At 36.1% G+C, this 22101-nt stretch overlaps 3 protein-coding genes across 3 annotated transcripts in view; 2 read left to right on the top strand and 1 right to left on the bottom strand.

Annotated features, from left to right (window-relative positions):
• The first annotated feature begins 6645 nt into the window (after positions 1-6645).
• Positions 6646-13686, top strand: depdc7b (DEP domain containing 7, paralog b). The gene is made up of 8 exons (XM_056451469.1): positions 6646-7108; positions 7308-7435; positions 8532-8724; positions 9466-9716; positions 9792-9934; positions 12570-12695; positions 12797-12872; positions 13402-13686. Exons 1-8 carry the CDS (start codon positions 6744-6746, stop codon positions 13623-13625), a joined length of 1506 nt encoding a protein of 501 aa, XP_056307444.1. The 5' UTR covers positions 6646-6743; the 3' UTR covers positions 13626-13686.
• Positions 13687-14685: 999 nt separating this feature from the next.
• On the top strand, positions 14686-19457 carry ppib (peptidylprolyl isomerase B (cyclophilin B)). The gene is made up of 5 exons (XM_056451471.1): positions 14686-14893; positions 15303-15416; positions 15503-15596; positions 17198-17382; positions 19096-19457. Exons 1-5 carry the CDS (start codon positions 14759-14761, stop codon positions 19216-19218), a joined length of 651 nt encoding a protein of 216 aa, XP_056307446.1. The 5' UTR covers positions 14686-14758; the 3' UTR covers positions 19219-19457.
• Positions 19458-19464: 7 nt separating this feature from the next.
• The window catches only part of snx22 (sorting nexin 22), a 17661-nt gene continuing 15024 nt past the window's right edge, over positions 19465-22101 (bottom strand). Inside the window, exons 3-6 of the mRNA XM_056451470.1 lie at positions 21364-21458; positions 21213-21251; positions 21053-21120; positions 19465-20966 (exon numbers count right to left, since the gene is read on the bottom strand). Coding sequence (XP_056307445.1) covers positions 20785-20966; positions 21053-21120; positions 21213-21251; positions 21364-21458 — 384 coding nt within the window. The 3' untranslated portion in view covers positions 19465-20784. The remainder of the gene's footprint in view (positions 20967-21052; positions 21121-21212; positions 21252-21363; positions 21459-22101) is intronic.

The raw sequence follows: 22101 nt of genomic DNA, 5'->3' as shown, positions 1-22101 counted from the left end.
TTGAGCAACTGAATGAATACCAAAGTCTATTTAACTGATTGTATTTTAATAACATTATAACATCGATGCTGTAAAAGCAATCGTATAAATGGAAAAAAAAACTCAGAATAACCGGTCACCGGAAGTTTATCAGTATGGGAACAACACTAGCTCAGCATACACTCTATTGCTACATCAACTCAGAACTGAAACAAATACAGTCAGAATTGCTACATCAACTCATAATTGCAACATAAATTCAGAACTGAAAGATATAAACTCAAAATTCCAACAAATAAAGCAAGAATTGCTACTCGATCTCTGAACTGCAACAAAGTTGAAATTTCTAGTTATAAACTCAGAATTGATATAAATAAAGCAAAAACTGCTACATGAACTCAGAACTGCAACAAATGAAGTCAGAATTGCTACATGAACTCAAAATTCCAACAAATAAAGCAAGAATTGCAACATATAAACTTGGAATCGCAACAAATGAAGTCAGAATTGTAACAAATAAACTTTGCTTTGCTAAATGTGCTCAGAATTGTGAAAATTTAAGTCAGAATTACACAAACTCAGAATTGCAACAAAGTCAGAACTGCTAAACCTAAACTCAAAATTTCAAGAATTGCTACATATGAACTCAGAATTGCTACAAATATAGTCAGCCCTGCCAGGCTTGAACCAAGTTTGAATGCTACAAATAAGGTCAGAATTTCTACATGACCTTGGGAATTCCAACAAATGAAGCAAGAACTGCTACATGAAAACAGAATGCAACAAATGAAGTCAGAACTGCCACATAAACTCAGAATTGCAACAAATAAACTAACTTGCTGCGTATGAACTTGAAATTGTAAACATTTCAGCCTTAATTGTTACACAAACACAGAATTGCAACAAATACACTCATAATTGCTAAATGAACTGCAACAAAGTCAGAATCGCTAAATATAAACTCAGATTTGCAAAAAATAAAGTCAGAGTTACAAGATACAAACTCAGAATGGCAACAAATAAAGCCAGAATTGCTACACAAACTCTGAATGGCAACAAATAAAGTCAGAATTGCTACACAAACTTAGAATTCAAACAAATAAAGTCAGAATTGCTACACAAACTCAGAATTCAAACAAATAAAGTCAGAATTGCTACACAAAATTCAAATTCAAACAAATAAAGTCAGAATTGCTACACAAACTTAAAATTCAAACAAATAAAGTCAGAATTGCTACACAAACTTAAAATTTAAACAAATAAAGTCAGAATTGCTACACAAACTCAGAATTCAAACAAATAAAGTCAGAATTGCTACACAAACTCAGAATTCAAACAAATAAAGTCAGAATTGCTACATAAACTTAGAATTTAAACAAATAAAGTCAGAATTGCTACACAAACTCAGAATGGCAACAAATAAAGTCAGAATTGCTACACAAACTCAGAATTCAAACAAATAAAGTCAGAATTGCTACACAAACTCTGAATTCAAACAAATAAAGTCAGAATTGCTACACAAACTTAGAATTTAAACAAATAAAGTCAGAATTGCTACATAAACTTAGAATTCAAACAAATAAAGTCAGAATTGCTACACAAACTCAGAATGGCAACAAATAAAGTCAGAATTGCTACACAAACTCTGAATTCAAACAAATAAAGTCAGAATTGCTACACAAACTCAGAATTCAAACAAATAAAGTCAGAATTGCTACACAAACTCTGAATTCAAACAAATAAAGTCAGAATTGCTACACAAACTCTGAATTTAAACAAATAAAGTCAGAATTGCTACACAAACTCAGAATGGCAACAAATAAAGTCAGAATTGCTACACAAACTCTGAATTCAAACAAATAAAGTCAGAATTGCTACACAAACTTAGAATTTAAACAAATAAAGTCAGAATTGCTACATAAACTTAGAATTCAAACAAATAAAGTCAGAATTGCTACACAAACTCAGAATGGCAACAAATAAAGTCAGAATTGCTACACAAACTCTGAATTCAAACAAATAAAGTCAGAATTGCTACACAAACTCTGAATTCAAACAAATAAAGTCAGAATTGCTACATAAACTTAGAATTTAAACAAATAAAGTCAGAATTGCTACACAAACTCAGAATGGCAACAAATAAAGTCAGAATTGCTACACAAACTCTGAATTCAAACAAATAAAGTCAGAATTGCTACACAAACTTAGAATTTAAACAAATAAAGTCAGAATTGCTACATAAACTTAGAATTCAAACAAATAAAGTCAGAATTGCTACACAAACTCAGAATGGCAACAAATAAAGTCAGAATTGCTACACAAACTCTGAATTCAAACAAATAAAGTCAGAATTGCTACACAAACTCAGAATGGCAACAAATAAAGTCAGAATTGCTACACAAACTCTGAATTCAAACAAATAAAGTCAGAATTGCTACACAAACTCTGAATTCAAACAAATAAAGTCAGAATTGCTACACAAACTCAGAATGGCAACAAATAAAGTCAGAATTGCTACACAAACTCTGAATTCAAACAAATAAAGTCAGAATTGCTACACAAACTCAGAATGGCAACAAATAAAGTCAGAATTGCTACACAAACTCTGAATTCAAACAAATAAAGTCAGAATTGCTACACAAACTCAGAATGGCAACAAATAAAGTCAGAATTGCTACACAAACTCTGAATTCAAACAAATAAAGTCAGAATTGCTACACAAACTCAGAATGGCAACAAATAAAGTCAGAATTGCTACACAAACTCTGAATGGCAACAAATAAAGTCAGAATTGCTACACAAACTTAGAATTCAAACAAATAAAGTCAGAATTGCGACAAAAAAGTCGAATTTGCAACATAAACTCAGAATTGCAAAAATGTAAGTCTGATTTGCTACATACGAACTCAGAATTGCAACAAATAAAGTCAGAATTGTGTGAAATGCCTTTGTACAGTTGGTCAATGTTATTTACCAGAATGTCATGGGTTTTAATTTATCAAACTAATACACAAAGCATTTGAATCCACAACATTTGAATTAAAGCTTTGTGTCTGGTTTGGATGTTTAAAATTCCGACTGTTAAAAGTTTTCGATGTGCGTTTGTGCAAAAGCTATTAAAATAACACTAGATTTTCTTATAATTGACAGAATTACGTAAGAAAGACTTGCTGAATAATTCATATGCTAACACTTCCTTGATCCTCAGACTTCTTATGGTTTAATTTTTTTCCCTCTTGAACATCAAACAAAAGATGTGTTTTGAGATGTTTCATTCAGGTATTCGAAGCCCACCAGGCATCAGTTTTTCACTGCAACTATTTTAAGTTTATCATAGAAACCTGCACAGAAACAATCCCTACATGCAGCAAATTAAAAACAGCAGGAACCAATAAGAATAAAGAGAGAGAGAGAGAGAGAGAGAGAGAGAGAGAGAAAGAGAGAAAGAGAGAGAGAGAGGTGAGGTAAAAGAGAGAGAGGTGGCCATAAAGAAACACAGATAACATAATGGTGTGTTACTAGCATTTGATGATGGCCACTTGACTGCGTTCCCAAGCTAGAGTGTGTGTGTTAAAAAGCAACAAACACATCTTTCAATTCAGATGACAGGAGAGATCAATCTGCCATGTCTGACATGGAAAACAGAAACAGCTGCCAAAAAAGAGAGACAGAAATAAACCTGTAGAATATTTCAAACAATAGACGGATGGACGGAAGCTGATATAGTCAGAATGGCAAAATACCAACTTGGAATTGTGAGAAATAAAGTCAAAAATGCAAGAAAGCCTAAAAACCGGCAAAAAAAGTTGCAACTCTGAGAAAAAAACCTCTGAAATTCAATTACAAAAACATCAAGCCGACACTGTAAAAAATGCAACACAATTCATTCTTGTTGTCCCAATACAAATCGATTAAGTTAACTTAACAGATTTAAGTGGATTGAACATAAAATAATTTAGTTGTCCCCCAAAAAACTAAATAATTGTGTTTTTTCAGCTCATTTTCAATACATAGTTTGAACAAGCAAGGAAAAAACATTTTTAAGTGTATAAATTTGTTATGGTGAAAAATAAGTCACAATTCTGAGAAATAATGTGAGAAATGCAATATATAAACTATAAACGATTTCATAAACAAGATAAAGTCACAATTATAAACTTATAAACCTTTTTATAAACAATTCACAGGGAAAATTGAAGACTCTGAAGACTCACGAAAACTGCTTCCTGGGCTGTGAAGCGGTGGATGTTTTGCAGGTTTATCTCACTCAAAATAAAGGTTTTGGAGATGTTTTGGTGTCCAGAGCCATGGCTGTGCGTCTCTGTCAGGTTCTGATGGACTGTAGCGTGTTGGAGGCGGTGGGGAAGGGCAGTAAAGAGGGTGTTTTATAAGAAGTATCAAAATTGCAGATGCTTATGAAATAAAGTAATAAAATTAGTTCATGGCAGCAGTTCCTCTTTACTAAAGAAGGTAAAAATTGTTAGACAACTGACAAAATTAAGAAGCAATGTATTAAGACATTTATGATGGTCTGTATGAGCTGGTGTTCATAATTAGACCCTAATTAGAAAAAGTAATTAAATAATTCTTTAATTATAAACCTTTTTATAAACAATTCACAGGAAAAATTGCAATTGTATAACCTTCAAGTTGCTTATTTTTTTACAAACCATTTTAATACATAAATTATTTATTTATATTTCGCAATTCTGAGTTTAAAACACACTTTTTTGCCTCAGAATGAAGTCAGAAATACATCGTTTTGTTTTTACAAACCTGGATTTCAGCATCTATTTGGAATATTTAAATAAACATCCTTGTGCATTTATTCAATTTTATTAAAATCTGCATAAATCTGTTCATTGTGAAAACAAAACTAGACAAAAATAGGTTTTTAATGATATTCAAGAAATGCCTGCTGGATTTTCATATAACGTTAATTGTAACCTCAAGCTTATAGTTCGTGTTAAGAACCTTTAATCAAAATTGATAGAAATTATACATAAATCTTATATTCATTGATTTTCATTCTCGATTCCGAGTTTACCACAGCGGAATGAACTATTCCAGCATATGTTTTATGGATGCCCGTCCAGCCGTAACCCAGTACTGGGAAACAGCCATACACTCATTCACACACACAGTACGGCCAATTTAGTTCATCCAGTTCACTTATACTGCATGTCTTCAGACTGTGGGGGAAACCGGAGCACCCGGAGGAAACCCATGTGAGCACGGGGAGAACATGCAAACTCCACACAGAAATGCCACTAGCCCAGCCAGGACTCGAACCAGCTACCTTCTTGTTGTGAGGCGACAGTGCTATTCACTGAGCCACCATGCCAACTATAAATTAGATTAAATTATGTCTTGCTGTAGAACAAGAAATTTAAGTTAGTTTAAATGATTTAAATGAACTGGACTCATTCATAAAACTAGAATATTAGTAATATTAAGAATCACCTGCTTTATTTATGTATAATGTAAATTATAACTCCAAGCTTCTTATTAGTTGATGTTAATAAGTTATAATACAAATAGATGGAAAATGTACATTACAAATGTATGCCAAAATATCTTTACGTGCAGATCTAGCAAGCTCAAAACGGAATGATTTTCAAATGTAGCTTTGCTGCCATCTTGTGTCGCATCAGGGTGTTGCATTTAGCACTAATTTGTCAGCCAATCCTGCAGAGCTCACTAATGAGCTGCTGTTGATTAATGAGAAACTGACTGACCAGTTTGAGTCAAATCTCTGCAAGGAGGAAAACGAACGCATGGCATCAGTTCAGGACAAAGTTGCTGTACTAAATATAGTGGGGAAAATATACACTCCCTTAAACCCACCTCTCGGTAACAAATCTCTAAATCTTTGATTGGAGTGTGTTATTTTATTGAGGTAAAGTTGGTTTTATATTCACACGCTCACTATAGCTATTGTTTATAATGCTAACGTTACTTTGAATATTCGGTCAGAAATAGCGTGCATGCACGACTCCAAAACATTAGCACTATTTAATTGATTGTGAACGATGTTGAACTTTGATAGTCTTTGGCTGCAAATATGACTTTCGTATTTAGAATTTGCTAAGGAATACTCACAGGACTAATATTAAGGAGAAAGTCCGAATATAAAACCAACTTTACCCCCAATTGATAATGTTGTGTTTCTCAAGATCACAGATTAATCACATTCATTCAGTGACATATTGTTTAACATGTTAGCTTTGAATATTCGGTCAGAAATAGCATGAAAGTACGACTCCAAAACAACATTAGCACTATTTAATTGACTGAACGATTTTGTACTTTTGATAGTCTTTGGCTCCTAATATGATTTTTCTATTAATAATTTGCTAAGGAATACTTTTAAGCTTAATATTAACTAGAAAGTCCGAATGTGTGAATAAAACCAATTGATAATGTTGAGTTTAAGATCACAGATTAATTACATTTGTTAAGTTACAACTCGTGACACGGCCCCTATAATGTTTACTATGCTAGCTTTGAATATTCGGTCAGAAATAGCATGCTAGTACAACTTTTAAAACAACATTAGCACTGTTTAATTTACTGTGAACGATGTTGTAGTTTGATAGTCTCTGGCTGATGTTCCTGTTTAGAATTTGATATAGGCCTAAAATTAAGGAGAAAGTCTGAATATAAAACAAACTTTACACCAATTGATAATTTTATGTTTCTTAAGACCACAGATTACTCAACAGACCTCAGGATGTCCAAACCAACACCGTTCAAATAAAGACATGTGGAGGCAAATGGTCGCGGCTCTGCGGGCAAGAGTGACCGTTAAAAAACGCCGGCAGAATCTGAAGACTCACGAAAACTGCTTCCTGGGCTGTGAAGCTGTGGATGTTTTGCAGGTTTATCTCACTCAAAATAAGGTTTTTGGAGATGTTTTGGTGTCCAGAGCCGTGGCTGTGCGTCTCTGTCAGGTTCTGATGGACTGTAGGGTGTTGGAGGCGGTGGGGAAGGCCAGTAAAGAGGGTGTTTTTCAGGACAGCAACAGTTTTTATAGATTCCTGAACACCGAGGATCCTTCGTTGGATTCGCTTGATTCTATTATTTTTACATCCGGTGAAGAGAGTTTGATGAACGTTACGCCATGCAGGTAATACAGCACTGAACGTTCTGTAGCCTAAATCCATACAGATAAGCAGAGTATATATATATATATATATATATATATATATATATAAGTAATTAAATAATTCTTATGATGTAAATAGAAATTTTTTATTATTATTATTATTTTTTAGTAATTTATCCAAACACTGATTTTAATGATGACCATTTTCAATTTTATTTAGGCAGGACGTGCTGTTATTCTCTCACAGCACACCTGTGAAACCAGACCAGGCGATGGACCGTCTGATGGAGAAGCTGGATTTGACTGGACTTGTCGGTACTTCTCCTGATGAATGTCTGCCTCCATCTGGTAGGACAATTATTGTGCATTCATAATTGCCCAAAAAAAATCTGAAGTGGCAACTGCGTGCATATTGCAACAAATTTTATATTCGTTATTCTTTCAAACATTTACAAAGATACAAATAATCACTTAGTACACTATGCGCAAATTAGCAGCATTACATGGTTAATTTTTATTTATTAAAGTGGTGTTAAATGTGGTTTTAATTCCTGCATGCTTCAAGGCTAAAACTTCAAAAAATTGTACTCAATTATTCTTAAAGGGGTAGTTTACCCAAAATAATTAAATTCTATCAATTTTCTCATTGTTTCAAACCTGTTTTAGCTTCTGATGAACACAAAAGAAGTATATTTGGAAGAATGTTGGAAACTTGTAACAATTGATATATCATTGATATGTTCTTCCTACTATGGAAGTTAGTGGTTACTGGTTTGCAACATTCTTTAAAATGTTCTCTTTAATGGGCAACAGAAAAAAAGCAACTTCATTAAGGTTTGGAACCACTTGAGGCAGAATTAATGGTGAGAAAAAAAATATTTTAGATGTACTATCTGTTTAACTCAAAGGGGTTGTGTGCTGCAATATTTACTTCCAGGGTTTTTTTTTTTTTTTTTTAAATCGAAGTAGATTTTTTAACCACACCACATTGGTGTTTCATAACTTGTACTTTTTACGAGGTGGGTCACTAGCTCAACCCCCAACCTGGAGAACCAGGACACACATACACTATGGACAATTTAGCTTAACCAATTCACCAATAGCGCATGTCTTTGGACTTGTGGGGGAAACCGGAGCATCCGAAGGAAATCCATGCAATCACATGAAGAACATGCAAACTCTGCACAGAAATGCCAACTGACCCATCCCAGGGCTCGAACCAGCAACCTTCTTGCTGTGAGGCGACAGCGCTACCCATTGCACCACTGTGCTGCCCATTGCAACATTTAATACTTTCAAATTGTTTAAAGTTTTAGAAGTTTAAAAGCGTGTATACCTCAATTAAACCTTGATTGTAGCTACTCTGTCACTTATTAGTTAAATTCAGCAAATGGTACAGTGTAATGCTAATTCTGAAATTTGGTAAAGTGCAACTCTCCTTCAGTGGTCAGAGAAGTGTGGCAGGAGCAGACGGTTCGGCGGTTGTCTCAGCTCATTGATCTCCCCCTGCTGGAGGGAGTGCTGAACTGCTCAAAGATAGTTTCTCCGCCATCTCGGGGCAGTAATAATGAGCCTGACCTGCTCTACACCAGCAACTACCTCGACCGAGAGGTCCTCAAGGCCTTCAGAGGATCACAGTGAGACATTTTCACATTTAAAGTGCTTTGGAATTTTTCAAAAACTTAACAGTACACTCTGGGCAAACGGACTACCCTTTCATTATGTTTGGGGCTGTTTTTGCCCCATTCACTTCCATTATAGTGACAGTTTTTGATTGCTAAGCTATGACTCTATATATCCTGCATTTTTGATTGATGGTCTTGTTTCTTGGTTTTCCCTATTGGGAAAATGTACAATTTGTAATTTTTACTTTTGATCCTCAGTTAGAGTGCAAAAAAGCTTAGTTTCTGGCTTTTATATGGACTACAGTGTGGTTGTGTGTGTAAGAGAGACCTTTGCACACTTAAATTGATATGTTTGAGAAAATCAAAATAAGCAGCTCAGCTCTCAGAACATAGTAAACATAGTAAGTGTATTAATGCGCACACACTTTAATCTGCTGTTTTACTACACATAACTCCATATAAAAGCCAGAAACCTTTTTTTTGCACAGGCCTATCTAAAGGGTTAATGGTTCCAACTGACGATCAATGGTTAAAATGACACATTTGACCTCTTCCCAACAGGGAAAACAACCAACAATCAAGAATCATTATATTGCAATAAAAAAATGTGGTTATAATGGAAGTCAATGGGGCAAAAACAGCCCCAAACATAACAAAAGGGTAGTAAATTTGAACAATATACAAGGGTTAAACTGCCAAGAAACAAAACCCACTGACACTCTAATAGGCCTAATATAATCTTCATCTTTCCAGAGATGATGTTTGGCTGTCGGCAGCCATCGATCTGCTGGATTTCCTCCCGGATCATCTTGTTGTGGAAGTGAGCAGAGAGCTGCCCTCCTTCTCCTGCGAGGAGGATGATGACGATGTTGAAGGCCAGAGCTTGTGTGAATGTAAACTACTGCTGTTTCACGTACTGGACAAACACTACGGACACATGGAGCGTAAGCCGCTTCTCTCTGACAGCATGGCAGACGTCTATACGGAGATCATGGAGCTCCTGGGTGAATATGGCTCCTGAAATTAGACCCTTTATTCGTTTTCTTTGTGACCGAGCATCTGTTTATCTGGTTATTTAGTGAACGGGAGGTTTGAACGCGCTCTGGAAGTCCTTCAGCTGACATTGAAGCTTTTGTCGGCATCTGCACGCGAGGAGCTGCGCAGACTGCTGGAGTTCATGGCAGTAGCTGCGGATGCTGTAAATGTTCGGCTGCACAAAGAAGTGAGGATTTAAGGCCAGTTCACACCAAGCAAGATAACTATAAAGATAGAGTTATTAGGGCGTTCTCGCACTATGCTATCCGAACCATGCCCCGGCTCGTTTCCCGGATCGTTTGAGAAGTGTGGGTGCTCTGAATCAGGCTCGGTTCAGTTGGCCGGCCCAGACACGGTTGGAAGAGGTTAGGAGCAAACCTCCTAATACCTGCAGCATGAGGACTTTACGATTTTTTTTTTTTTATATGAGCGTCAAAAGTGGCTAATCTGTTCGGCAAGAACTTTTGACTACGTGTCACTGCATCCCAAACGACTAAAAAGAAATCTCCACTGTGCTGAGTGAGATCGCTTCTTAAACTGAACAGCGCATCATCCATGACGTAAGCGTGCTACGGCCCGAATGCAGTATGAGTGCGGGCCGTCGGGTGGGGGGGCAAGCGTGCTTTGGCCCAGTTCAAGGCAACTGTACATAGTGTGAGTACGCCCTTAATCACTCTGAATGTAAGGGTTGGGACACAGCAAGCTGACCAAACAACTAGTGCAGATGAAACCCAACTGTCATGTTGGCTTGCATCTGGACCAAAAAGCTGCACTTGAACACCCCAAACAAACTGACGTCACCAGCAGGGGGCAGTAATCTGTTTTCTTATTTCACAAAGGGAAACCGTAAGATGAAATGCGCACAGACAAGGCGTAAACTAAACATTTAGTACCATTATCACAGTAATTGCCACTTACCATGGAGGGATTTTCTCGTGCAGATTTGCCTGATAATCTAATCATCTGTATCGTTTGCTAATTTTTGAGAAATTTAGCTAAATTACAGCCAACTTTTGTTCTTTCTTGACTTGTATTGTTAACTTGGGTATGTCACTTCAGTTTTTGTTCTTGGTTTTATACATTGCCAATTAACCATTTAGAGCGCTCACTTTAGTATGTAGATTTGGCATCAGCTGTTGGTTAAAGTTAACCCAGTGAAAGGCGACATTTGGAATACATCAAACAACATGCAAAGAAGCCCAATGGTAGACCATCGCCCTGCTGTATCCCGGACTTAAAACAACAGCAGAGTTCAGACCACAACTATAACCATAAAGATATAAAGAAACTTTATAATTGGAATCTTTTTTTAGCACAATTTTTTTTGTTCTCCGCTAATAAACCATAAAACAGCCAGTCAGAATCCATTGAAATATAAAGGGCTTGCGCAATTTAAAACTATAGACGACATTGTGAAGAAGAACTCAATGTTAATCCCACTTTTCAATGATTATTTAAAGATAAAGATCTAGAAAAACATTATTTAAAGAAAGTCTATCACAATTGGCTATACCATAGGAAAGAATGATGATAAATACATGGAAGCTATGCAATAGCTATAAAATCTGCGACGACGATGCGCAAAAATTTCTATTTTAAAAATGTTTTCCATTTCCACAATTTAGCAGAAGAACAACAGCATAACTAGTATGACAATGAGCTCCTCAGGTACTGATTATGTGCTTTAAGCTGTGGTCACACTGCACTTTTCTCCCCATAGACTTCTATCCATATGCACGCAAATGTGTCAGACTGGAAACGCAAGCTCGTGCGATAAGTTTCGCGGTTCGCTGCGTTAGAAAGTACAAGCTTGGTGAACTCCGACCTGCGAAATCGCATCACATGATTGCTTGAGTCCAGTTGAAGATCATAACATGACCTCTCTGGACAGAAATGTAAAACATGGATCAATCCTTTTTTTTTTTTTTTTTTTATGTCTAATCATCTTGTTTAATCCCGCCCCTTTTTGCAGCGCCGTACAACAGAATTTGACACGCACAAACTCTAGTGTGACCGCAGCATTATTCAGTGTTAAATCCAATGTGAGATTAAATACCATTTACGTGACATTTATTGCTATACCACTGAAAGCAGCAGTTCACCTCAGATCTTGAAAACTGACTCAGTTCAACAACACCAGTCACTCAGTAGCCTGTAAGGAGTTTTAATATGTATTAATTAGATTTAAAGCCCTTACCATTTCGTTGGGAGTGCAGTGCCTGTATTTTAAATGTTTGTGTCACGCCACTTTTGGCGCAGACAGACAAATTGCTTGTTGCTGGAATCTTGTCAAGTCGCCTGTCATTAGGACACTGTAAAAATAAAAGTACCTCAGATATGTAGTGTTAGTTTCAGCATCTTTGTGTTGCCTCCTTTCTAAATACTGAGGGAAAACGTTTGTTTTTATACCACTACACTACAATCGCTACATTCGTTTGATTAGTTTAATATATATTTAAAATAAAGATTCACTTGTCAGATGCGCTAGTAGCACCCAAGGACATCTGCTGGTTACAAGGGGGTAATGCCGAATGAACTAAACATCCCTGGTGTGAATGAGCCTCTAGAACATGGGTCTCAAACTCGATTCCTGGAGGGCCGCAGCTCTGCATAGTTTTGCTTCAACCCTAATCAAACACAGCTTATGCAATAATCAAGGTGTTCAAAACCACTAGAGACTATTAAGTAGGTATGAGTTGGAAGTGGTTTGAGCTAAACTATGCAGAGCTGCAGCCCTCCAGGAATTGAGTTTGAGACCACTGCTCTAGAATGCATGTGTTGAATTATTTAAGCTCAAGCTGCTGTCTATGGTTTCGTTTCAGACTGAAAATCGGATGTTTGTGAAGAAAACGTTCACCAGAGCCGTGATCCAGAGCAAGAGTTGGACGAAAGGAAATGTTGACCTGCTGGTGCTCTTCATGCTCGACAACCATCAGGAGATCTTCAAGGTTTGCTAATTTATGAATGACGACACTGATGATCAGTCATGAAATAACGCAGAGAGGATCAGTCGTAGCTGCCTTTTCCTCATCGTCTGATCTTTTATTAGATTCCAGGGTCTCTTCACAAACTGGTCAGTGAGAAACTGGATGACATTGTAAAACGCAGAGATTCTTCTGCTACTGGTAGGATATATACTGGAGTTCTTTGTATGTAAAGGTGGCTGAGAAAACGCAAATGCCCTGCAACACAGGCACGCAAATTCCCACAACACATACAAATACAGAAGTATGTTGCAAATAGTGCCGACATAATGTGTTGGGGACTGCTGCCTCCTGTATAGAATCAGTGGTTCATTTAACATAAATTGTAAAGAATATTTAACAACAAGGAACTGTTTAACCAGGATGCTGAATATATGTCAGATCTCAAACAGCACAGCTGACTAAACCGGAAGCAGTCGGTTTCTCAATGTGTTCCCGTTTTATTGCAGTGATTTTGAGTTATTTAAAGTTTTTAATTATTTGATTTTATTTACAATTTTAGTGGTTCGTTTTACTTTCTCAGCTTTAATAAGATTTTAACGATTTGTATTAGTTTAAAAGCAGTCTTGTTTACATTATTATTATTATTATTATTATTATTATTATTATTATTATTATTATTATTATTTAACTTAAATACTTTAACTATTTCTTTCTCTGAATATACTAGGCATCCCATTTTGTCAGCAAGTGCCGAGAGATGTGTACACGGAGACCATGAAGGACTCGACCAAGAATGAGCTGTACCTCCTCCTGAAAAACATTGATGAAAACACCAAATATTCCCTGAAAGAGAAGAAGCGACTCCTGGGCCAGTTTTATAAAGGACATCCTGACATCTTCATGCAGTACTTTGGGTCTAGACTGAGCACTCTAAACCTTCTAGAAGTTTGAATTCACGTTGTCATTTAAATGCTTTTTGTGCGTGTGTGTGAAAATAAATCAAATAAATATATTTAAGTCTCAATTAAATGTATTTTTCCATTTACTGCATTGTATTACAACACTGTACAACACTTCAACTACATTGTATTACATATATATGTATTACATATATATGTAGCACATATATATGAACTGACACTGTATGACAACCAAAATCCTGCATAACGACTCTTCGTACGAAATTTACCTCAGACTAGTGAGGAACTTTTTAATCGCTAAAGCCTTATTGTTGGCGTTTTTTTTTTCATTAAAACATTGTTTACGCATCATTCGACGGTTTATTTGCTTTAGAAAGAAGTGGTTGTATTCATAGTTAGGCTCTTTTATCTTTGTATTTCAGTATTTGCTAAATTCATGTAATTACCTTTTGTTTCACCGCGTGCCGTGTCTCCTTAACGGCAAAGTCTAGATGGGATACAGCTGCGGATACTCGCGTAAATATAGCATAATGTTTGTGACACTACAACAATAATGAATATTTTTACATTACTGTGAGGCCTGAGATAGGGGCAGACGTTAATGAAGTCGAATTTAATGTGTACTTTAATAAATAATATGAATAATACTCGGTATAATTACCGTTTTTACATTACTATGATGGTTGGGTTTAGGGTTGGGTTGGGGGTAGATGTTAATAAATCATTAATTGTACATCAAAATATAAATTATCAAAAAAATCAATGTGAAATTTCTCGTTAACTTCCGGCCGCAGCTGTATCCCTTAAAACAACGCTCTTTAACGCTGATGCGTCTCCAGGAGCCACTGTGGCTCCGTCCATTCGTTACGCGTTTCAAAATCCGATTGGCTCCTAAATCCTTAACATACATACGCTTATCCAATCAGCGTCATTAAAATCAGAACACGTCATACAGAACAAAATGCTCTGTCAGCTCCTGTTCTCAGAACAGTTTGTGAAACTCATTGCGTATTCAATTCCAAATATAACAACCGTTCCTGGATCAGCTCATATCAAGCTCGGGTTTGATACAGAAGTCTGGGCGCAGCTCAAATCTCCTCCCCGGATGCCACAGAAACCTTAACACAGTCATCGCCACACACACAGTTTTTTTTTCGGGTTTTCATGGTGCGGATCTGCGAGAGGAGGATGAAGTTTTTGGTGGCAGTCACATTGATCGTTGCCTCGGTGGTTTTCCTCCTTTTCCCGAGTGAAACGGAGGCGGATGAGAAGAAAAAGGGACCCAAAGTCACGGCTAAGGTATAGAGGCATTCACTGCAGCGCTGCACCGGCCTAATGCCTGCAAATGATCATCATACGATTCGAATTGCAATCCGAATGTAACGTTGAATGTTGCGTTTACATTGAAATCTCGTATGTAGTGTGTTTATCTTTACTTGCAACACAGCTGAATGTTTTTTTCCCTTACCTTCATACACTAAAGATGAATTTTTAGTGTAAAATTTAGTGTATAAGCAGCATTATAAGGCTAATAACATAACTTGTTTAGTAATTTAATGAATTATTAGCTATTTAATGTTAATCAAATATTATTCCTAAAGTCTGACGATGGAGTTTGATGGCCTCCCTGTGTCGTGAGGTGGATTCACCATAATGCAGCTGCAGATGTTCTGGTGTGACTGAATTTGTTTTGGGGTTTTTTTTCCAGGTGTACTTCGACATCAAGATTGGAGATGAGGATGCAGGAAGGATAGTCATTGGACTATTTGGAAAGACAGTGCCTAAAACGACAGAAAATTTCCTTCAGCTGGCCACAGGAGAGGTGAGGTTTTGTTTCCCCTCCACTGGTGGCTAATGGGCATGATTCATAGTAAAATGAGACCAAATGAATTCACTTCTGATTTCCAGAAAGGATTTGGTTACAAGGGCAGCAAGTTTCATCGGGTGATTAAAGATTTCATGATCCAGGGAGGAGATTTCACTAGAGGAGATGGAACCGGAGGTATTGATCTGCTAAAACCCTTATCTTCAATATTGAAATCACATTTTGTTGGTGGTGTTAATAGTAAACTCTTTACGGTTATCTAATCATTTTGTTGTTAAATTTGTTAATATAACCAAGTGGATGATGCTTCATGCATGTGTAAACGTGGTTGAAACTGTTTTTTTTTTTTTTAGCTATGTCACATTTGATTGCTATAATACTGTAAATGCTCATGTAACAGACACAGCCACTAAAGTAGTGTGTTGAAATGCTATCTCAAATCTAAAGTTTGGTTTAGACTTAGCAGTTCTGATGCTAACATAAAATTAGTTTGGTGCAATTTTGTTTCTATCAGAGCAGAAACCAAAGCTGCTGCACTCTGTATAATTTTTACAGTGCCTTCATTCACATTCATATGCAAACCATGCAAGCATATTTTGCTATATTAAATCAAAAGGTCTCAATCTCATTCATAGATGAGCAATATCGCACAAGTAGCAGTGTAAAATGACTATATAAAGTGATGACAAAACAGATGATTTTGCTCATATTTTAAGATCATAAGGCTGAACGGCATGAAATACTATCAGTCTAGAGACATTTCCCAATATTTCTCCGTTGCAATCGGAAGATCACAATAATTAACCCTGAAAAAACCAAAGCAAACACTACCGGATTACTATGGTATAAATACAGCACTTCAACATACAAAAGAGAGAGATGGAGTTAGAAAGTCACTTACCAATTTTATAATGAGTTGATCAGCCCTGTCGTCATCTTGTGGCGGAACGTTAACCGTCTGTGCTCTGCTCAGAATGACGGATGCTGCTCAGCTGATGGATGCTGATGCATTGTATCTCCGAAATTATAAATATTTAAAATAGGCACTATCCTAATAAATAATCTGCATAGTTGCAATCCAACCAACTACATTCTCACCTAAAAAAAAGCTTCAAAAGTACATTGTTGTCCAACAGCTGCAATATTTGTCAAACTGTGGTGAGTTTATTGATCTGCTGTCACTCTATGTGGACTGAATAATACAGAAGAGTGAGGAGGCTGTACGAGCGCCGTTATTGCAGAATATTGCACGGCTATCAGCCAATCAGATTCGAGAACCAGACAGAACTGTTGTATAAACCCATATATAGACCCTTCCCTCAAATAAATCAGCTGAGTGAACAAAAAAAAAACAAACAAACGATGGATTTTTAATCATGAGATGTAAAAATATATGTGATCTCTAGATCCATCTTTAATATTCACTTAAAGGGATAGTTGAAGCCAAAATTAGTTGCATCGCTATTTACTCTCCCTAATACGGTTTTACACCATTGAGTTGAACACAAAAGAAGATATTTTGAAGAATGCTGACTGATGATGCTGACCCAGTGACTTCCACAGAAGAAAAAATAAATACTATGGAAGTCAATGAGTGCCATCGGTCAGCATTCTTCAAAAACCAAAAAAAAAAAAAGGTTTTGAACAACGGTGAGTAAATTATGACTGATTACATTTTTTGGCTGACCTATTCCCTAACGCCAAGTCTAAATATGAAAATAAACTCAGTTTATCAGCTCATACTATACTAAGGGATTTCTAACACCTCCGTATTGTAGGTAAGAGCATCTACGGAGATCGTTTCCCTGATGAGAACTTCAAGCTGAAGCATTATGGTCCTGGCTGGCTCAGCATGGCCAATGCTGGCAAAGACACCAACGGCTCCCAGTTCTTCATCACCACAGTCCAAACGCCGTGGTTGGATGGCAAACATGTGGTGTTTGGCAAAATCCTGGAGGGCATGGTGAGTATCTCCACTTCAGTGCTCTTCCTTAAAGTTTTAACGAAAGTTGAGGGTGAAAAAGTGCATGATTTTGTCCTTTGGGAACCGACTGGATGGAAGATTGGTGTTGCTAATAAAATGGAGGAAGGTTGACAAATGGATAAAAGCAAGGACCTGATAGTCCGGCTCCCTAAAGGCATTCCAGTCCAATTTTTTTTTTATGCCCTTCACTTGCTAGCTTCCCTCAGTCTGATTCACTCAGATGGATGTCCTTGATTGCTTTACTCAAGTGTCCACTATTGATGGAACATCTGAATGGGTTTCAATTCAAAATTATAAACCCTTGAACACTTGGTAATAGTCAACATTTAAAGTGAATCAAAATTGTCCTAGGGCAACAATGGGTGCTGTTCAATAGTTTTAGGACAACTTGGATCCACTTCAACACTGTAGTGTTGTCACAGTTGCATTGCATTCTGGGACATGTAGGTACTGGCGTGCATTTATGAAGCAGACTCGCTTCCTCAGTCCAAAGGGATTGAGGGTACGTCCATGTAAGCTTCCCTTGTTCACTTGATGAAGTGGAATGCACTTAAAATGGCGGCAGGGATTGCCCTGAGGGAACAAGTGAAGGGAAGTTTTCGAGTGCATGTCTAGAAGTGGAGTGGAACACATCCAGGAATTGAACTAAATTATATCAAGGAAGGAGAGAAGTTTTTGATTAAAGATTATGTAGGCAAATGAATGATTTACAAAATAACGAAGTGCACAGATACAACAAGCATGATATTGGAAAGATCTGATATTGCGATATGGACACAGTTTCATAAGATCGGTTAATTAGTACTACTTTTCTGGGAAGTTTAACAGTTTTCAGGTACGAAAATTGGAATATTCACAAGGCAAAAATGCTTTTCTTGTATTGCTTTGTCTCGTTTGTAGTCCAAATCTCAAAATACTCTTAGATCAAGTAAAAATATCTTTTAATTTCAACTTCAGAAGAAATAAGTCAAAATTAAGAGGTTTTTCCATAAAAAAGCTAAATTATCTGCCAGTGGGTTAAGTAAAATAATCTTGTTTTTGCTTTGAAATGTGGATATTTGGACCAGAAACAAGACAAAAATTCTAAGTGAAAACCTTTTTTGTTTTTGTTTTGCATAAATTTCGTATAAATACAGTAATTAAATACAATTCTGTAGCTCCTGGTCAACTATGATCCAGACTCAACATTGCATATCTTGCGATGTGACTTTGCGACATCAATGCTGAAAGCATATATTGTTCAGCCCTAACAAGCACTACTCATTTTCCTTCGGCTTAGTCTCTGATTTATCAGGGGATTCCACAGTGGAATGAACCACCAACTATTTCAGCATACGTTTTACGCAGCGGATGCCCTTTCAATCGCAACCCAGTACTGGGAAACACCCATACACTCCCACATTCACACACTTATACACTACAGCCAATTTTTGTTTACCCAATCCGCCCATAGTGCATGTGTATGGAACCAACACAGGGAGAACAGGCCAACTACACACAGAAATACCAACTGACCCAGCCGGAACTTGAACCAGCGACCTTCTTGCTGTAAGGCGATAGTGCTAATCACTAAGCCAACTATACATGCATATAAAAATAAGTTGACTTCATGGTGACTATTTATTTGCCAATTCCTTCACCTACTCCAGCAGTTGTGCTAAATTTGTGGCATTTCTTCTCTTCATCTTCAAGGATGTGGTGAGGAAGATCGAGGCCACAAAGACAGACGGAAGAGATAAACCTCTGAAAGACGTCAGCATCCACGACAGCGGGAAGATCGACGTGGAGAAGCCCTTCGCTGTAGCTAAAGAGTAATTTAAAGTCTGGGGGGAACAACAGGACTCTGGGTGTAACGGGGTTGAATTTGGTGCCGCTGGAGTTCTAGCGGATTTAAAAAGTGTGTTTGGAGCTTCGTCCATCTCGTGGGACAATCACGCACCAGTCCCGATCCGCAGAGCGCCACTCCTGGGTCCAGATCAAACTATCATTCCACAAGGTCACGTCAACCTGCTTTTGTAAACGAATCTTCAATAAAGGATCCAGGTTTTCTTAAACACTGTGGTCGTGATTTAATTATGAGCCTTTTTTTTTTTTTTTTTTAAACATGAACAAATCACTTATTTGATACTCAAAATAAAAATGCAAGTTGATTTAAAATACAGAAATGTTGTGTCACAATCAAACTAAATCACGGATCCTAAACTCTGGATTGTGGTAAAAGCTTAATAATAATAATAATAAACTCAAATTCATAATAAAAGTTTTACCTTTTAAAAAATTAAGGGGGGAAATGTTGATTCAGTACAACATAATAAAAAAATCATAATAATAAAATCAGTGATCCTAAACTCTGTATTGTGGTAAAAGCATTATTATTATTATTATTATTATTAATAAACTCAAATTCATAATAAATTTTTACTTAAAAAAAAAAAAAAATTAATTAAGGGGGGAAATGTTGATTCAGTACAACATAATAAAAAATCATAATAAAATCAGTGATCCTAAACTCTGGATTGTGGTAAAAGCTTATTATTATTATTATTATTATTATTAATAAACTCAAATTCATAATAAAGTTTTACTTAAAAAAAAAAATTAAAAATTAAGGGGGGAAATGTTGATTCAGTACAACATAATAATAAAAAAATCATAATAATAATATCAGTGATTGCTAAAATATGAATTTCCCCAAGTTTGAAAAGATGTCCGGGTTGTTTATATCTTAAGTTATAATATTAACTTAAGTAAATTTGTTAAATTTGACTTATTACCATGTTATTATATTTATATTACTATTAGTAATGTATATCACAGGATACTTAAATGTTATTAATGCTTCTATTTAAATAGAGTTATTACAATTCTATAAAGTTAGTCACGTTTATATGCTTTTTGTTTAGTATCATTATGATTTCTGTTTGTCAAACATAAATATATTCTAACAGTAAAAAGTTATGAATATGGTGTATGACTACAGTTGTACTTCGGGTTTGGTCACACTTTATTTTGATGGTCCGTTAGTTGAATTAAGTTACATTGCATCTACATGGCAGCTAATTCTCATTAGATTATAAGTAGACTGTTAGGGTTAGTGTAAGTTGACATGTACTTGCTATAAGTTTCTTATAGTCAGTTATATGTCTGATTAGCAGCAGTATCAACAGCTATTAAGCAGACAGTCTACTAATACTCAAATAGACTATCAAAATAAAGTGTTACCCGGAATTTAATTTATTTTTTGTGCTAAATATGATTAATGGGGCTGTTTTTAAAGACATAACATCTAAACGGTTGCAATATTAACATGAGAAGGATTCAATCCATACTGTACAATCAAGTAAAGGCACATTTAAAAGAGAGCAAGTTGCCAGGCGATGCTCATACTGGCAGTGAGCTGACGCTGCTTCTGTTGATGGTAATAATGGGGATTTTGGGATGCACGGGCTGTGCTGGTGCACAGGTGACGCCAATGGGTTTACCGCAGGTCTTTTTGAAACTCACTTTGACATCTTTAGGGTAAAAACCCTGCAGGACACCAGCAACCACGATATCAGGAAGATCTGCAGAGGAAGAAGTAAGCACAATGGAAACTTAATCGCAGGCATTCAGGTGGGGAATAAATACACATTTCTGTAATGATGTTTACCTGATCTGGATTCAAGCTGGTAAGGGTCAGCCGAAAAACCAACTACTCGCTGATGAAATAACTGAAATCTATAAATATATATACATTAAAAAAACAACAACAACATTGTTCAATAATCAAAATGTTGGGTGAAGGTTAAATGATATGAGAATGAATTTACCTGTGTTCCTGCTCTCGACAATAATCTGACTGGTTTTCACTGAAAATGACAATTAGGAAATCATTAATCAGGCTGAAAATAGTGGTGATATTCCTTCTCATATAGAACTATTCATCAATTATTAAATTATTACTAATGGTTGTAAACATACTCAGAGCCGCAGCTCTTGCTCGCCGAATGAAAATGTTTGACCTGCAGGAAGTCCAGAAGCTCTTGAGGAACAACATCGTTCTGATAGAGAATCACCTGCAATTGGCAGCCAATGAAAAAAAGAAATGTTACTACCTCGGTACAGTTGAAGTCAGAATTATCAGCGCTGCTAAATTATTAGCCCCCCTGTATATTTCCCCCCCAATTTCTGTTTAAAGGAATGAACATTTTTTTCCAACACATTTCTAAACATAATAGTTTATAAACTCCTTTCTAATTTTATTTATTATTTATTACATATTTATTGCCACATCAGCAACTTATGGCTATTTCGTGGCCAAATGGATATACATTAAACTATTGCATGATAAAAACAAATTCGTATTATATAAAAAAATAAAATACTTAGACAAATATATAAAATATAAATAGATCAAATTTACAATAAAAAATGTCAAAGTTAAATATGGTTTTTCAGTTCTATTTTTGATAAAAATGTAAAACTCTTCCTGCTGGAACCTTTTTAAAAATGTCCATCAAAGTGCTCTCCTTATACAAATGTTGTCTAATGGAATTTAAACTTCTACATTCCAACAGAATATGTTTGATGGTGAGAGCAGTCTGGCAGTTATTACATTTAGGTGATTCTTCGTTATTTAAAGAAGGAAAGAAGAGCAAAAAAATTTAATACATTAATAAAAATAATAATAATAATAAAAATAAATGCAATAAAAAAGGA

Source organism: Danio aesculapii, chromosome 25, assembly GCF_903798145.1.
Source record: "Danio aesculapii chromosome 25, fDanAes4.1, whole genome shotgun sequence".
Classification (NCBI taxonomy): domain Eukaryota; kingdom Metazoa; phylum Chordata; class Actinopteri; order Cypriniformes; family Danionidae; genus Danio; species Danio aesculapii.
Note: the sequence above shows the minus strand (reverse complement) of the source record. Positions and strands in the feature narration are given on the sequence as shown.

Coding starts and splice junctions, on each gene's coding strand:
- ppib (XM_056451471.1), top strand. CDS start 14,759: ATGGTGCGGATCTGCGAGAGGAGGATGAAGTTTTTGGTGGCAGTCACA. Junction 15,417..15,502: donor TTCAGCTGGCCACAGGAGAG/GTGAGGTTTTGT, acceptor TCTGATTTCCAG/AAAGGATTTGGTTACAAGGG. Junction 15,597..17,197: donor TAGAGGAGATGGAACCGGAG/GTATTGATCTGC, acceptor TCCGTATTGTAG/GTAAGAGCATCTACGGAGAT.
- depdc7b (XM_056451469.1), top strand. CDS start 6,744: ATGTGGAGGCAAATGGTCGCGGCTCTGCGGGCAAGAGTGACCGTTAAA. Junction 7,109..7,307: donor ATGAACGTTACGCCATGCAG/GTAATACAGCAC, acceptor AATTTTATTTAG/GCAGGACGTGCTGTTATTCT. Junction 7,436..8,531: donor TGAATGTCTGCCTCCATCTG/GTAGGACAATTA, acceptor ACTCTCCTTCAG/TGGTCAGAGAAGTGTGGCAG.